The sequence below is a fragment of the Nycticebus coucang genome, chromosome 7 (genome assembly GCF_027406575.1).
Source record: "Nycticebus coucang isolate mNycCou1 chromosome 7, mNycCou1.pri, whole genome shotgun sequence".
Lineage (NCBI taxonomy): Eukaryota > Metazoa > Chordata > Mammalia > Primates > Lorisidae > Nycticebus > Nycticebus coucang.
In genome coordinates this window covers 65,087,874-65,106,068 of record NC_069786.1, presented here as the reverse complement: position 1 = coordinate 65,106,068, position 18,195 = coordinate 65,087,874, and the positions used below count along the sequence as shown (strand labels likewise).

The following is an 18,195-nucleotide window of genomic DNA, read 5'->3' as shown; positions in this document are numbered from 1 at the left end:
TTGGCCTGCAACTATAAAGGAATGGACATGGCACTAGGCTTTTATTTAAATTGGATGTGGTATGTGACTTTGTAAGCAAAGGGAAAAATTTTGAAAATCCCATTGTCCAGTCTTGACATTCAGCTACCTGAAGGTGAATGTGTATGTGTATGACTATGTATTAATGAATGAGAGCATTGTTTTGGAGTCAATTTGCCAAAGATATTTTTAGTATATTTTAATAGAAAAGTTTAAAAAAACAATACATATATATATGTAAGCCACCTAAAATCCTTCTTCAAGTGGGTAATACATTTAACAAATTATTGAATAAATGGGTCTAAAGACCAAGCACTGAGTAATATCTATAGCAAAGAAAAATGATGGCAAATATAATGGGGTTCCATATATAATATTTGGTATTGAGAGGATAAAAATATGCTAGTTCTGACACTTAAATTACAACTAAAGAGATCAGAATAAGGAAATATTAATGTTCACTCCTTGTAAAGAAAATGTGCGATTTGGAAATCCAGAAGGAATCCCACTTGTTTCTGGGTGCTAATTAAGGAACCTCTTACTGAAAACATATCAATAACCGTTGATACTATTTAATTAATTTTTAAAATTATTTTATCTCGTTTCAGATACATTGGCCTATCTTTGAGCTTTAAGTTTCTAGATTATTGCATCTTGACATTTACATAAAACATATCTTGAAAATTTCACAAGTCCGCACCAGCATAAATACAACAACAGCAAAGTTTTTCTTTTATTGGGTGTATTATTTTTCCAAAGATCCAATATAGTTATTCTCCCTGACAGTTTATACACATGTGATCGTGAAATGAGAGCTACAAAGTCACCTTCAGATGAGTCCTCTAGGTTCAGGATCACCCAAGCCACAAGACAGTCTCAAGCAATTCAAAATCATTTTTTTAAAAATAAAAAACCATTGCATCTCATAGATGTTTGAGGTCACTTATAAGCTATCAAACTATGACTTTTAAATCTGTGAATGCCAAAGGGCCTGCTGTATAGGAAAAGAGTATATGCTCAATCAATGTCTGTGTGTATATTTGGATGGCTAATGCAACCCTCTCTCCCTTCAAGGACAAAGATACTCCTGTGGAAGGGGAAGTTGAACCTGCCCCAGTTAGGAGGATTCTGAAAGTCAATGCTCCGGAGTGGCCCTACATGCTGGTAGGGGGTGTGGGTGCAGCTGTTAACGGAACAGTCACACCCCTCTACGCCTTTTTATTCAGCCAGATTCTTGGCGTAAGTATGCAGCTGGACCAGCTTTTTTCTCCTCATACTGTTTGTTTTATATCAATGTATCTTATTATTTTTGATAGGTCACATCTTTGTTTTGTGTATTTAGCTCTTTTTAATTTTTTTAGTTTTTTCCCGCTCATCTGTAAAAAATGAAAAAGTCCCTAAGTCACCATCACACAGAAGGTCAGAAGGTGAAGCTGAATGCTGTCATCTGGCTGGCAGGGGACTTGCGCAGTCACCACGCCTAGAGAAAATGGTACTATCCTTGCAAACACAGGATAAAGGAGGCTAATTTCCCCAGTAATGTATGTACAAACCTAAGCAAAATGCAAAGCAGATTCCCAGGAATGATACAAAAGGATTTTAGAGAAATTCTGATCTTGCCTAGTAGCTGAGGTACCAAGTTTGACTTACATAGCAGGTGTCAATCTGCCACTGATGATTCTTTACTGATTGCACCATTGAAAGAGGAACGTGGAGAGGAAACAGGAAAAGGAAGAACAAAGTAAAATAAGGCCTGGATAAAGAATAAGCCTATTCAATTTTTCATTTCCTAAGGTTTTTTTATATTCTCCATTTGACTTGATTGCTATAATCCTCATAATGATAACTATGAACATTTACTAGGTACTGTCTAAGCACTTTTTATATAATAGTTAAGTTTTCTAATAACCATCTAAGGTAAGTACTCTCATTATTCCCACTTTATAAAGTAGAAAGCCAAGGCACAGAGAATTTAGGACCACAAGCAAGTGGTGGAGCTAGGCTTCAAATCCAGCCAGTGTAACTGTAGAGCCAAGTTCTAATAAATCTTTCTCACTGCAGAATCAGTTGTCAAAATGGGATGTTTTCCTCGTTGAAATTCACACACACCCATACACACATAAATAAGTCTTGTGAGGTCCACAAGGAAGGAAACCTGGAGCCTAGGAAACTTTATTAACTTGTTCAAGGTGACACAAACATTAGGTGATGGGACCAGGACTAGAACTCACCAGGGTTTTTAAAGCCTGGTCTAAAAGCTTCACAGATTACTGAGTGACAAAGGTTATGCTTTAGTTCCCTCCTCTACTTCTCTTTCTCTCTCATCACCTCTCCCATAAAGGTTCTGACTATAAAAATGTCCCTACAGGCATGAGTTGCACATAATCCACAAACAATTAAAATCAAGTGCTTTGCACAGGGAGGGGTGCAGCCGCTGCTTTAATTTGCACACCGCCACCTTGTGGTAAGTCAAGAGATTGTGTTAATTTCAGGTAGCCAATTGGAACCCCGGGGGACCTTTAACTTTGCTTGATTAAGGGAACCTCTGGTTATGTGGTGCCACAACATTTTATGCTAAAAATCCTTTAAATAATTCATTTGTGTTCCTTTATCTCCTAGTAAGGACAATATCCAAATATAAAATAAATCATCTTTTATTCCCCTAACAGGTCTTTTTGTCTGTTTTCCCTAGACACGACACTAGGGACTGGGGACCGCTAAGTGGGTTATAGCGCTTTCCCCAATGACATTTTCAGTCCATGAGGAAGGCAAACATTAAGCAGAAGAATCCACTTATCGCTTGACAAATATTTACTGATCAGCTATACTTGGCCAGGTGCTGTTGCTGTGCTGGGGATAGAATGGAGAAAAAGGAAATCATGGCAGCTCCCTCCTCTCAAAGAGCTGACCTTCTAGTGGGCCTGGCTGGGGAAATGCATCCCATGGAGCCATGATGGAAGCGGAACAGGTGTAGGGAACAGGGTTGAATCTGAAAGAATCCAAACCTACATCTTGGATGTTTGCTTTGTAAGAAGCAAATCTAGAATGTCAGCTTCTTGGATGATTATCCCTTTTATAAAAGCAGAGTAAAGAATATACAGGCAGTCTCTGGCTTACAAATGAAATAGATTCTGTAGGTTTGTTCTTAACTTGAATTTGTATGTAAGTTGGGACAGGTACATTTACCTACCACCTGTAATAGCCCCTGTTTGTGTGAGTCAGCCATCAGTCAGATGTTTGTAAACTAGGGGACTTACCGTAATAGCCTCCATTAATAAGTGTGAGTGGTATGTAAGTTCGCTGTTTGTAACACGGGACTGCCTGTACTTTCCCAACTCCATGCAAATCAGGTACACGAGCTGCTGCAGAAGGAGTCCTGACTTCCCAGTCAGGAGACTGTTTTTCCTGAAACCGATTCTTTTAGGTAGTTATCACACCCTGTGTGCCCTGAGAGCACACATGTCACTTCTCTGGGCCTTGATTTCCTCAATTATAAAATGATGATCGACAAAGACAGTCTTTAAAATGCCTTCCAGCTCTAGCAGTCTGTGAATTGGGCAAGTGAGGAAAACAAAACTGTGAGTCAGCTGTACCACCTGCCCCTTCTGAGCACTCACTCAGATCTTGAGAACGTTCTCCATGAGTCAGCTGTAACACCTGCCCTTCTGAGCACTCACTCACTTGAGAACGTTGTCCGTGAGTCAGCTGTAACACCTGCCCTTTCTGACCACTCACTCAGACGTTGAGAATGTTCTCTGCGAGTCAGCTGTAACACCTGCCCCTTCTGAGCACTCACTCAGATCTTGAGAACGTTCTCCATGAGTCAGCTGTAACACCTGCCCTTCTGAGCACTCACTCACTTGAGAACGTTGTCCGTGAGTCAGCTGTAACACCTGCCCTTTCTGACCACTCACTCAGACGCTGAGAATGTTCTCTGTGAGTCAGCTGTAACACCTGCCCTTTCTGAGCACTCACTCCCTCAGATGGTGAGAACGTTTTCTGTGAGTCAGCTGTAACACCTGCCCCTTCTGAGCACTCACTCTCTTGAGAACGTTCTCTGTGAGTCAGCTATAACACTTGCACTTTCTGAGCATTCACTCAGATGGTGAGAATGTTCTCCGTGAGTCAGCTGTAACACCTGCTTTTTCTGACCACTCAGTCGGTGAGAACGTTCTCTGTGAGTCAGCTGTAACACTTGCCCCTTCTGAGCTCTCACTCCCTCAGACGGTGAGAACATTCTCTGTGAGTCAGCTCTAACACCTGCCCTTTCTGAGCACTCACTCCCTCAGACGGTGAGAACGATCTCTGTGAGTCAGCTGTAACACCTGCCCTTTCTGAGCACTCACTCAGATGGGGAGAATGTTCTCTGTGAGTCAGCTGTAACACCTGCCCCTTCTGAGCACTCACTCCCTCAGATGGTGAGAATGTTCTCTGTGAGTCAGCTGTAACACCTGCCCCTTCTGAGCACTCACTCACTCAGATGGTGAGAACGTTCTCTGTGAGTCAGCTGTAACACCTGCCCCTTCTGAGCACTCACTCACTCAGATGGTGAGAATGTTCTCTGTGAGTCAGCTGTAACACCTGCACTTTCTGAGCACTCACTCAGATGGTGAGAATGTTCTCTGTGAGTCAGCTGTAACACCTGCACTTTCTGAGCACTCACTCAATTAGACGGGGTGAGAACGTTCTCTGTGATTCTTTCAGCCACAATCAGAAATTGTAGGACAGACTTAAAACCAAGTGATTGAGCTTTTCACTTTTCACAGGACCAGCATAGTGGTATCTAGATGGTGAAATCCAAAATTTGTCTCAAGAGTCACACTCTCACAGGGTTACATTTACTAAGAGAATGATGCTAAACCACCTTTTTTTTCCTTTCTGATTAAGAGGATTGTTTCCGTTTGTCTCTTAGCATAATTATCACAGATTCATTGGTCAACTCATCTTGCAGGGTATCATTAGGAGTCTGCTTTTAATTGCTCTATTTTCATTTTGACATAGCTAAAGGGCACAATATTCACATGTAGTTTATTGAAACCACACTGTTGGAATGGACTCAGCAAATGATTGGGCACTGTTAGGAGCCTGGTTGCTAAACTAGCTAAGCCTCATTATACTTGTAAGACATAATTTTCTTTCTGCTTCACTTTCCCTGGGTTTACTTGACTTGAAAAATGTGCCAAGTGTTCCAAACCCAGCAATTTGGATATAGTATCCTGAGGAAAAGCATAGACTTGAGAGTCAGCCAGCCTTGAATTTGTAGTAGGTCTTTGCTCTGTACTACCCGTGTGTCTTTGGGCAAGTGACTCATCCTTGATGAGACTTCATTTTGTTATCTTATTATAGAGCAAGAAAACCTGCCTTGCGGGGCAGCGCCTGTGGCTCAAAGGAGTAGGCCCCATATACTGGAGGTGGCAGGTTCAAACCCAGTCCCGGCCAAAAACTGCAAAAAAACAAAACAAAACAAAAAAAACCCCTGCCTTGCTGGGTTGTTTTGAGGATCCTCATTCAGGAAAATCCTAAATTAAGTTAGAGCAGGTTAATCTACACATTTGACATCTGGTACATAGCAAAAGTTTAATGAATATTAGTTTTCCCCTCAAATGAATTTACCATTACAAATATGACCAGCCTGGGGAACAAAGCAAGACCCTTCTACAGGAAAAGAAACTGCTTTGCTGGGTGTGGTGGCACAAAAATGACAAAGATTTTTGCTTAGACAACAACCAAAGAACAGAGGAACCTGCAGATGGTCAGCCCTTTGGGATGCGTTTCAATACTAAGATGTACAAAGAACTCAGGGAGCAGAATTTTATGAAAAAAGATTATGGATAGATAGATGCCAGCCTCTAATTGGACAGTTGTATGGATTTTAATGTTAGCCAAATACTCTTTTTAACCCTAAGAAGGTGGGAAATATTATACAAAGAGCCTGAAGAGCTTTCCCAGAAGCTGAAAAATAGGCATTTCCTTATCCAATAATAACCACTAGCTAAATGAACATAAGTAAATGACTTGATATTTGGGGTTTTATTTTCCATCTACTGTATCTGAGAGTTAAATGGGCAACTCTGCAGTCCTATAGTCCATGGTTATAATCGGTGGCCTTAGCAAGGAATGGGAATTGTGGTATCACATTTTGGGATTTCAGAGTATTTGTATAGTGATTTTAAAAAACAAACTGAAAAATAGCTTAAAATTCCTGCATGTGTAAATTCTATAAACGTGAGTTCTGCTATGTTGGGAAGAATTACAGTGGTGTCTTATGAACCCACTTTCACCTGTTTTGAGAGCCAGAAAGGCCCTAGAAACAGAGGGATTCATCTAAAATGCCTTCTCCCCACTTTGGAATTTGTGAAAATTTGAACAGGTAACTTTTGCGCCACAAAAAATGGAGACGTACACATTGTTTTCAAGGAAATTTATTTGGCCTATAGTAGGCATTCAGTAAATACTTATTGAAGAAATTGTTTCCTTGGAGCAACTGTTGGCATTGTTCTAATTATTCAAATGAACTCAGAACGGTAGTTGAGGATTCATTGACAGCTCTCCTATGCACACTTTTTCTGAACTCGCCCAGTCCTTTTATCTAGTCCGAATTAGGAAGTTTGTATTACCCCAGATCCATTTCTCTGCAAAGGCAACGCCACTGGAATATGTTCTTTTTCATTGTCATATTTTAACAGCTTAATCCTCAATCAGTTACTTGAGCAAACATCTTTAAGTTCAGATATATTTATGGGTACAGTTTATTATTCATTATAGACTAAAAGAAACCACTCGCAGTTGTCATGATTGGGGAAGGAAAGTTTTCGGTTTCTGGTCATTTAGAGGTAACAAGCACTAGTGGATGGGAATTTTTTTCTCTCCTACAATAATTCCAGTCAATGTCTTCTTAGTTTCTTTTTAAATGATATATATTCTATAAAACCGATAATAGGAAAATTACCTGAGTCTGGAAATCATCTTTCTTGAATCTATTATTTGAGAAAGGCAGGTCAAAAGAGCACTTTCATATTCTCAAATTCACGACTATCTTCCTTCCTTGTCCCCCATCCTTCCTTCCCTCCCTCCTCTTCCTCCCTTCCTTTCTCTACTTCTTTTTCTTTGCTTTATTACTCTAGGATTTGAGTCATTTATCATTTTTTCATCTGTGTCAAAGAAAAGCCGACACAATTGCTTTAAATCAAGTGAAGAAATAAGACAAAAATTCTACAAGTCATCCCTGTTGGTTTCCATTCACCAGCTTTCTTTCCCCACGGAGGACTGAAGCATTTCATCATTACGTTTATAGCTAACTTTGGCTTAACAGATATGTTTAAAGGGAAATTGCTTTTTTTTTTTTGAAGACTTTTTTTTTTTTTTTTTTTTAGAGCAGTTTTAGCTTTGCAGAAGAACTGAGAGGAAGGTTCAAACATTTCCTGTATACCCCCAGCCTCCCACACTGTAGCCTCCTCTAATATTGACATTCTTCTTCAGAGCGGTGCATTTGTTACGACTGATGAGTTACATTGACACAGCACCATTACCCCAAGTCCATATAGCTACGTTAGGGTACACTCTCGGTGTTATATAATCTATGGATTTGGACAAGTGTATAATGGCATGCTGAAATAAATTTCTTTCAAACATATTTGAACGTATTTATTTTGTACTGTTTTTAATGATAAAGTTTCTTGTTTACTATCTTTCCAAGACTTTTTCACTCCCTGATAAGGAGGAACAAAGGTCACAGATCAATGGTGTGTGCCTACTTTTTGTAGCAATGGGCTGTGTATCCCTTCTCACCCAATTTCTGCAGGTAAGGAATTTTATTTTTCAGTAAGTCATTTCGCTATTTTCTTGTTTTCTCATGTTAAAATATTACTTAAAAACTCCTTCTTTATGTTTTAGGGATATGCTTTTGCCAAGTCTGGGGAGCTCCTCACAAAACGGCTACGTAAATTGGGTTTCAGGGCAATGTTGGGACAAGACATTGGCTGGTTTGATGACCTCAGAAATAGCCCTGGTGCATTGACAACCAGGCTTGCTACAGATGCTTCCCAAGTTCAAGGGGTAAGCAATGGGGGGAAACAGGGCATTCTTTCCAGGGAGCATTTTGATAACCTCCCATGAATTTCCAGTCCAAAAGGAATCAGTGGCATTAAGGTACCCCAGAGCCACACTGTCTACCATGTTTAATGCAGCGAATAGCAGCATAAACACAGCGTTTTCCTGGGCAGTGCCTAGAACCAGCGTTCTGACCTGCGTCTGTCTGGGTTTTGGATTTCCCCCAGATTTGGGAACTGAGAACTTTTTTCCTGAACTTCCTTTCTCTGAGTATTTTAAAGCCCAGAGTCTCACATTCCACAAAACTCAATCATGCCCCCGGAGGGTGGGAACAAACGAGGCTATTCTCTGTAAGCCCCAGAACCTTCAGCTGTGTTCAAGGGACTAGAAACTTGAACGAGTTAAGAGTATGCCTTTGGAAAGCCAGGCATTGGATTAAAGTGAAGAAAGCCCAGCATCTCTACCCACTTTTCATGAGAATGAAAAAAAAAAAAGAAAGAAAGTAAAGGAAACAAAGTGTGGTTTTTCAATACAATTATGATTTGTGAGACTATTGGAAGAAAAAAGATTTCACTGGATCAGTAGTGCTGTAGTGTAAACTGTCTCAACTCCTAGCTAGTTCAACCAAAAATTATAAAAAATGATGTGGCAAAATTTCAATGGAACATAGAATCTTCTCTCTTAGAGGAAAATACCCCTGTAAATATTTCCCTTTCGATCCAGCGAGGCCTTTTCTGCAAGTACACGTTTCCCATAGACTTAAGGTCGCCTCTTCGTATTGCATTGCAGTCTTTCTTTTTCCTCCTGAAAGTCTAATGTGAGCACATTTTCAGCATTATATATTCTTCTACAGTAGATTTTTACTGACTGCATAGTATGTCATTTTAAAGGACTATCATTTCTTAAAGAATTCCCCATTAGGTTTTTTCATATTTTTTCCCTCCTTAGAAGCAATTTATAATTTTTTACATCAAACTTGTAGCATCCTTGATTATTTTCTTAGTTCTCATAATAGAAATACTGGATCAAAGTGTTTAATCTTTTTGAAAGAACTTGATAAGCTTTCTATTACTGCATAAAGAAAGTGTGATACAATTTCACTTTCATCATCTGAGCATGATAGTATCTATTTCCCTTACTAAATAAAGAAGCTGTAATCTTATCTCTTCTATTTTTGTGTCGTTCAGTATTCAAGGAGCTTTTAGAAGGTAGAAGTTTTGAAAAGCCTTTTTCGAAATCGTTGCATATATAATTCGTAGAGAATTCAGAGAACAGCATCTAATTATTTCACAAAAATTTCACTTATGTTTTAAGGAGAGGAATTTCTATGTGTTTTTCTAATACCTTTGTCGTTTACTTCAAAGTAAATAACTTCTTGGAGAGAAAATATTCCAAAAATATTTGGTAAACATAAATCCATTTTCTACCCACTTGAAATCTTTCCTCCCATTGTGAGGGTTAACACCCTCTATTTACTTGGAACTATTTGAGGATTTGCTATTCTTTTTTATTGATCAATTTGACTTACTGTGTGGCAAAACCTTACTATTTTAATTGTTACAATTAGATAAATTTTTAATAAGGAAAATATTAGCATAGTAATTTTTCCCCTTTAAAATTCTCTTATCTGTTCCTGGATAATTATTTTAATGTACTTTAAATTTAGTTTTAATTCTTCAAAATTTTATTTTGATTCTGATGGAATTCACACAAACATACATGCTAGGATTGCTGTTGTGGGTATACTATATCTTCCTGAGAGACAGAAATAAGACTTTAGTATTTAGCAAAATTAATAGCTATATTAATATGTCCCTATATCTTGTTGTTGTTGTTGTTGTTTTTTGAGACAAAGTTTCAGTCATCCTGGTTAGAGTGTCGTCGTCACAGCTCACAGCAACCTGAAACTCCTGGGCTCAAGGGACCCTTTTGCTTCAGTGTCCTGAGTAGCTGGGACTATAGGCACCCACCACAACCCTGGGCTAGCTTTTGTTTTTAGTAGAGATGAGGTCTTGCTTTGCTCAGGCTGGTCTCAAACTCCTGAGGTCAGCCTTCCTCCCACCTCAGCCTTCTAGAGTGCTAGGATTATAGGCCTGAGCCACCGTGCCCAGCCCTCTTATTCATTTCTATTATGTATTTTTCTTACTATTTTGAATGAAATGTTTTGTTCAATTGTATTTTTAAATGAATGTTGTAGATTGAGATGAAAGCTATTAATTTTTGTATATTTATCATAAACCATTTCCATATTCTCTTACTAATTATAATTTTTAAAATTTAATATTATCTCTTGAGTTTTCTAGGTATATAATTAAATTACAGGCATATCTTGGACTTACTGAAGGTGTGGTTCCACACTACTGCAATAAAGCAATATTTGCAGCAAAGTATGTTGCCAGTTTTTTTGCTTCCCAGTGCACACATGTGTAAAAGTTAGATTATACTATACTGTAGTCTACTGAGTGTGCAATAGCATTATGTCTAAAGAATACACCCACAATTAAAAAATACTTTATTGCTTAAAAATGCTAACGATCATCTGCGCCTTCAGCAAGTCATAATGTTTTTCCTGGTGGAGGGTCTTGCCTTGATGTTCGTGGCTACTGACTGATCAGGTGGTGGTTGCTAAAGCCTGGAGTGGATGAGGCAATTTCTGAGAATAAGACAGCAATGAAGTTTGCCTCATTGATTAACTCTTCTTTACGCAAAAGATTTCTGTTCAGTATATAAAGATAATTAATATCATTTCACTCTCTGTACAACTTCTTTCAAAGTTGCGATCAATTCTCTTAAACCTTGGAGCTGCTTTATCGACTAAGTTTATGTACTATTCTAAATCCTTTATTATCATTTCAACAATGTTCACGGGCATCTTCACTAGGGGTAGATTACATCTTAAGAAACCATTTTCTATACTTATCTTCGAGAAGCTATTCCTAATCCGTTCAAGTTTTATCATGAGATTGGTATAATTCAGTCACACCTTCAAGTTTCACTTCTAATTCTAGTTCTCTTAATAGTTCCACTATATCTGTAGTTACTCCCTCCATTGAATTTGTGAACCCCCTGAAGTCATTCATGAGGGTTTGAATCAACTTCTTCCAAACTCCTGTTAATGTTAAAAATTTGACCTTCTCCAATGAATCATGGATGTTTTTAATGACATCTAGAATAGGAATTGTTTCCAGAAGGTTTTCAATTTACTTTTCCCAAATCTATCACAGAAATCAGTATCTACGGGAATTACAGCCTTATGGAATGTATATCTTCAATAATAAGACTTGAAAATAGAAATTACTCCCTGATCCATGGGCTGCAGAATGGATACTGTGTTAGCAGGCATGAAAACAACAGTGATCAGGATCCTGGTACATTTCCATCAGAGCTCTTGAGTGACTCAAGGCATCATCAGAGAGCTGTGATATTTTGAAAGGGATCTTTTTTGTGTACAGTAGGTCTCAAGAGTGGGCTTAAAACATTGCTGCCAACAGATGTACTATCATTCAGTTTTCGTTTTCCTATTTCTAGAGCATAGGCAGAATAGATTTAGTATAATTCTTAAGAGCCTTAGAATCTTCAGAATGGTAAATGAACACTGGATTCAAGTCAAAGTCATCATAGATTCCTAACAAAAAGAGAGTCAGCCTGTCTGTTAAAGCCAGGCATTGAGTCCTCCTCTCTTGCTATGAAAGTCCTAGATTGCGGCGTCCTCCAATAGAAGGCTGTTTCATCTACATTGAAAATCTGTGTAATGTAGACACTTCCACCAGTTCCCTTAGCTAGATCTTCTAGGTAACTTGTATAGCTTCTACGTCAGCACTTGCTACTTCACCTTGCACTTTTGTATTATTTAGATGGTTTTCCCCTTAAATGTCGTGAACCAACCTCTGTTGATTAGCTTCCAATTTTTCTTCTGTAGCTTCCTCACCTCTCTCAGCCTTCATAGAATTGAAGAGAGCCAGGGCATTGCTCTGGATCAGGCTTTGTTGTGGTTGATTTGATATTCTATCCAGATGACTGAAACTTGTTCTGTCAGCAATAAGACTTTTTCACTTTCTTATCATTTGTGTGTTCACTGGAGCAGTGCTTTTAATTTCCTTCAAAGACTTTTCCTTTGCATTTATAACTCGGTTGTCTGGCATAAGAAGCCTAGCTTTTAGCCCATCCTGGCTGTCAACATGCCTTCCTAAGATTAGTCATTTATAGCTTTTGGTTGAAAGTTAGAGCTGTGTGACTTTCTTCCAGTTGACCACTTAAGGGGTTATTAATTGGCCTACTTTCAACATACGCTGTGTCTCAGGGAGTAGAGAGGTCTGAGGAGTGGGGGACAGATTGGGGTAAGGCCAGTTGGTGGAGCAATCAGAACACATACAATATATATTCAATTCATTGTTCCTATATGGATTCAGTTTCTGGCACTTAAAATAATTACAATAGTAAGGTTAAAGATCACTGATCACTCATGCCTGTAATCCTAGCACTCTGGGAGGCCAAGTCCTAAAGATTGCTTGAGCTCAGGAGTTTGAGACCAGTCTGAGCAAGTGTAAGACCCCATGTCTACTAAAAATAGAAAAAAAATAGAGAGGCATGACACAGCTGTAGTCCCAGCTACTTGGGAGGCTGGGGCAGGAGGAGAGCTTGAACCCAGAAATTTGAGGTTGTGGAAAGCTATGATGCCACGGCATTCTAGCTGGGGTGACAGAATGAGATTCTGTCTATAAAGAAAAAAGAAATCACTGACTGCAGATGACCACAACCAATATAATAATGAAAAAGTTCAAAATATTGGGAGAATAGCCAAAATGTGACCCGGAAACATGAAATAAACACATGCTGTTAGAAAAACGGCACCAATAGACTTACGTTTTACTCAGGGTTGCCACTAACCTTCCATTTATAAAAAAACCAATATCTTCAAAGCACAGCAAAGCAAAGCTCAATAAAACAAGCTATGCCTGCATGTGCAAAGAAAGATCATTTTCTCTCTTGTTTCCTTATTTAATATTTACCAGTTATTTTACTTCGTTTTCTCATCTTGTTGGCTAGAACTTCCAAACACTGTTGAGTAAGAAGAGTGGGAGTCAGCCTGAGTAAGAGCGAGACCCTGTCTCTACTAAAAATAGAAAAAACTTAGCAGGTGTCATGGCAGGCACCTGTAGTCCCAGCTACTTGGGAGGCTGAGGCCGGAGGATTGCTACAGCCCAAGAGTTTGAGGTTGCTGTGAAGTAAGACACCACAGCACTCCACCCAGAGGTGATGGAGTGAGCCTGTCTCAAAAAAATAAAAATAAAATAAAAACAAGAGTGAGAGTGAAGGCGATTCTCTTAAGCAAGACAAAAACTTCAAAACTCCAAAGACTTGTCAGATTATGTAAAAATTTAAAACTTTTTATAAACAAGTGATGAACGAAAAAAGCATTTATATAAGGATTGATATCCCTATTATGTGTGGTACTCCTAAAACTATCAAGGATGACAACTGCCCTTATTGAGGGAAGGAGTAACTGATACTCTCATACAATGTATGCATTCTTTCAACTTTTTTGGAGAATAGTAAATAAATTTTTTGGAGAGTAATAATAAAGAATGATATCACAAAGGAAATCTTCGTAGTTGCTTTTAAGGTAGTCTGTAATGTCTAACCCTCCTTGCCAACCAGAAATTCACTTTGTAAAAACGAATTCTTTGACCAGAATTCTCATGACCAAGTTCTCTCCTATTTTGTAAAGATGCGTGTTCGAGCATATTGATCATTTTTATATTGACCAAAAACTTTATAAAATCCTCTGGAGTCTACCTAAATATACATCAATAGGAAATAATTATATGAGTTAGGATACATCCATATTAAGAAATATTACACAGCTATTTTTAAAAGTGATGTATATGTGTATATGTATATGCATATTGATATGGAAGGATGGTTATGTTACATTGATAAGTGAATAAAACCAAAATACAAAATAATATTATCCCTTTTTGTGGAAAAAACTATCAGAAAATATATGTATATTGTTATATATGTATATATTTTATTTGTATCTTAGTCTGCATTATTTTTTACACTTTTAAAAAAATATCAATTGAATAAAATGTAAAAGGAAACAAAATAATGGTATCCCAAAGAAAAACTGCAGAGTTGTTTTTTAATTACTTTGTAATGCTGAACAGTCTTTGCCAACCAGAAATTCTTTTTTTAATTATGGTAGAATATCCATAACATAAAATTTACTGTTTTAATTATTGTGAGTGTACAATTCAGAGGCATTAAGTATGTTACATTATTATAGAACCATCACCACTATTCATCTCCAGAAATATTTTATTTACTCTCTACCATGAAAACAATAGCTCCCCACCCAACCACCCAACTCCCCTCAGTCCCTGATGAGCACCATTATACTTTCTATCTCTATAAAGTTGACTACTCTGTACACCTCCTGTAAGTGCAATCTGTGATATTTGTCCTTTTGTGTCTGGCTTCTTCACTTTAATATTTTAGGGTTCATCGTGTTGTGGCATGTATCAGAGCTACATTCCTCTTTTGGCTGCATAAAGCTTCTTGAATGTGTATACCATGTTTTGTTTATCCACTCACCTGTTGGTGGACATTCGGGTGGTTTCCACCTTTTGGCTATTATGAGTAATGCTGCTATGAATGTTAGTATACAAATGATAAATTCTCAACTTAGCGTTTTAGTCTTCAGAGGAATTAGTACCAACACATGGGAATGCTTTGGAACATGATTTCGTATTTCATTTGTGTTTTCAATGTAGTATAAAGATCCAGATTATTCTTGCTTTAGCACCTGCTGATTAGTAACTGCTTACTTTGCTTGTTTTACTTTTTGTCTTGAATAGTGCTGGGTCTCTATATTTTTAATAAAAAGCCATGTAGTTCTCCCCACCTGTGTATCTTCTATAGAGGGTACAACAAATTTTGGTCATATCTAGCTAGCTACAGCTGAAACGAAGACTTGAAACCATTGAATACTTCTGGTTAGTATAGATAATTAATTGCCACAGTGGTCCATCCTCTACCTATATTGGAATTGAATCCATTTTGCCCATCTGCATTGGCTGGACAGCTCTGTGTGTGTTAAGGTAGTGTGCAACTCTGTACTAATGAACAGAATAACTTCAACGAGAATTACAGTGGGATTTCGTAACGGTCTTATATTGACTACGAAAACATAATTATACAGCAATCATTAATCTTCATTGAATATTAAGTAATAATAGTGCAAGCCCAATCCCTGGGTGTCTTCAATCAAGCCAAATGCACAGGTACCTGCCCAATGTGCAGCTGCTGCTTAGGGTGGCGTTAATCTCAGACAGGCTGCTCTAGTCTGACACACATAAAATGAGAGTAGTCAATACATGAGCTCCAAGAAGCTGTGAATAAAGTAGGCTTTTATTAACCAGTTTTCAAACACTTTAGGCAAGCTCATCACTTAAAAGAACTTAACTTTTTGAATAAAGAACTTCTATATGACCCAGCAATTCCACTCCTAGGTCTGTATCCTAAGCAGGGACATGAACAGATATTTGCACACCAGTTTCACAGCGTTCATGGCAGCAGCGTTCACAATAGCTGAAAGTGGGAAATACCCCAAGTGTCCACCAACAGATAAACAGACAAAATGTGGTAAATACATACAATGGAATATTATTCGGCCTTAAAAAGGAATGAAATTCTGACACATGCTACAACAAGGATGAACCTGGAAAACATTGTGCTTAGCAAAATAAGCAGCCCAGAAGGATAAATACTTGTAAATCTACTTACATGCACTGCCTAGGGTGGGCAAATTCACATAAGAGAAGTCACCCAGAGCTTGAGGAAGGGAGGAAGGGGAGGTTATTGTTTAATGGGCACAGAGTTTTTGTTAGGGATGACAAAAAAGTTCGGGGTATAGATGTGGTGATAGATACACAACATTGTGAATGTTTTTAAATGGCTAAAGTGATCAAGATTGTTATATGACTTGTGTCCCAATTGTTAAAAATCTCAGGTGTAAAATAGCCTTTTCACCTTAGGGCATTTGGTAAGACAGACTGCCTGTCTGAGAGGGGTTGACTTCTTTTGGTTTCAGGCTGCAGGCTCTCAAATCGGAATGATGGTCAATTCCTTCACCAATGTCACTGCGGCCATAATGATCGCCTTCTTCTTTAGCTGGAAGCTGAGCCTGGTCATCTTGTGCTTCTTCCCCTTCTTGGCTTTGTCAGGAGCCTTGCAGACCCAGATGTTGACGGGATTTGCCTCCAAGGACAAGCAGGCTATGGAGAGAGTGGGACAGGTAATCTTCCAGACTTTTCAGGCTGCTTTGGCTGAATGGTTATCAAACCGTTAAAAATTGGTAGTCTAAGAAGACTTCAGGAAGCTGTCAGCCCACCGCCGCACACAGTCAGAAACCTTGCACACCCTTTTCAAGTGAGCCCAAAGCTTCAATGCTATGTGTGTAAGCAGGCATGGAGAAATAAGGGGTGACCCAGGGTTGCACGTTCAATTTCTCTCCAGTAGTGATTTGTTCCCTAATTTGCCATATTCTCACCTGTTGAGGTGGATTGTTCAGTTTTCTGTCTGTGTTTTTTTTCCTGCTTCATGGTTTCCCAAGCTGTCTATGCAGAGAGGAACTATTACTTTTGATGTCACACATCTTTTAATTTTCACACTTTACAGTGGGCTAGGTTTGGGGCTTGAATCATGACATGCAGGTTAGGTTTTAAATATACTCAGGTTTTGACTATGCATTTTTAAAACGTGTGTTCTAATTAATGTCTGATCACCAGGACATAGTGGTATAGATGTTTATGAGGTATAAGAAACCTCTCTCTCTCTCAACAAATTCACTATCATCTGAGGTTTGTCTCTTTTAAGAGAGGGAATGTGAACACTGCTCAAGTGGACAAAAGCCAAAAGCCCTTCAGATGTCAATGATAGAAAGTAGCCTCCCTTTGTGCTTTGGTGGGTTAGGACTCTAATTCAGAAGCAATGATTATTTACCCTAGAGTGGGAATGAAACAAATGCAAAATCACGGTACAGATGAAAATAAAATGTTTATACTTAATTTTAAATTATGTAATATTTGGTAAGATTAATATTTTTTAACAGAGGTAGAATGTTTATTTTTTATTACAGGTTAATATGAGGGTATGAATGACCAAATCACAATATTGGAATTTGTTAGGAATTTGTTAGACTCCCTCTTGTAACTATGTCCTGTACCCAGGAGGTCATACATTCAGTAAGATTAGCATTTTAAGAAAGTAGAATTTAATGTCTTAAATTTTAAATTTATATTATTAAATAATTTTTTTGTCTCAGAAACCATCTAAAGAAATCATGTTATACATTTCAGATGAATTAGAAAAAAAACTAAAAACCTTTCAGGGATAACCATCTGTGCTCCCCCCTTCCCCCTCCATCCCGCCCTGCCACTTCTTTCTTCTACCACAAGTGGAAGCAGCAAAGCTATGCTGTGTCAGAATTAAGTAGAACTTGAATTTAACTGGAAAATTATCTCATGGTCCAGCTGGTTGAGCTCCAGCATCCTCTCTGCATTCCCAGAAGACGCCTCCACCTTTGATTTGCACCACAGCCTGCCCTTCGCGAAGATCTAATCCATGCAACCATTCAAATTTCATGAAAGGAGTTATTTCTGCTCTTTTATTCTTAAAACTCTTTTTCATTCTTCAGATTGCAAGTGAAGCTCTCGGCAATATCCGCACAGTTGCTGGAATCGGGAGGGAGAGGTGGTTCATTGAAGCATTTGAGACTGAGCTGGAGAAGCCTTTCGAAATGGCCATTCGGAAAGCAAATGTTTACGGATTGTGCTTTGGCTTTTCCCAAAGCGTAGTGTATATTGCTAATTCTGCTTCCTACAGATACGGAGGCTACTTAATCCCCAATGAGGGGCTGCATTTCAGCTATGTGTTCAGGTGAGGAAGGTCCAGCCAAGGTCATAAAAGGTCAACACTCTAGGAAAGATTAGCCCAGTTCTATCAGTTACCTTTTCTGCTGCTTCACAAACCACCCCAAGCTTGGCATCTTTAAACGGCTGGAATTGATTATTTCTCAAGATTTTGTGGGTTGTCGGGTGGCTCTTCTGGCCCAGGCTTCTGAGT

The 18,195-nt window shown here is 38.5% G+C and overlaps 1 protein-coding gene across 3 annotated transcripts in view; it reads left to right on the top strand.

Moving 5' to 3' along the window:
• Positions 1-18,195, top strand: part of ABCB11 (ATP binding cassette subfamily B member 11) — a 140,386-nt gene that overhangs the window by 107,609 nt on the left and 14,582 nt on the right. For all 3 annotated transcript variants that reach the window (XM_053596739.1, XM_053596738.1, XM_053596740.1), the window contains 5 exons: positions 1,093-1,257; positions 7,715-7,819; positions 7,912-8,073; positions 16,163-16,366; positions 17,768-18,009. In XM_053596739.1, coding sequence (XP_053452714.1) covers positions 1,093-1,257; positions 7,715-7,819; positions 7,912-8,073; positions 16,163-16,366; positions 17,768-18,009 — 878 coding nt within the window. The remainder of the gene's footprint in view (positions 1-1,092; positions 1,258-7,714; positions 7,820-7,911; positions 8,074-16,162; positions 16,367-17,767; positions 18,010-18,195) is intronic.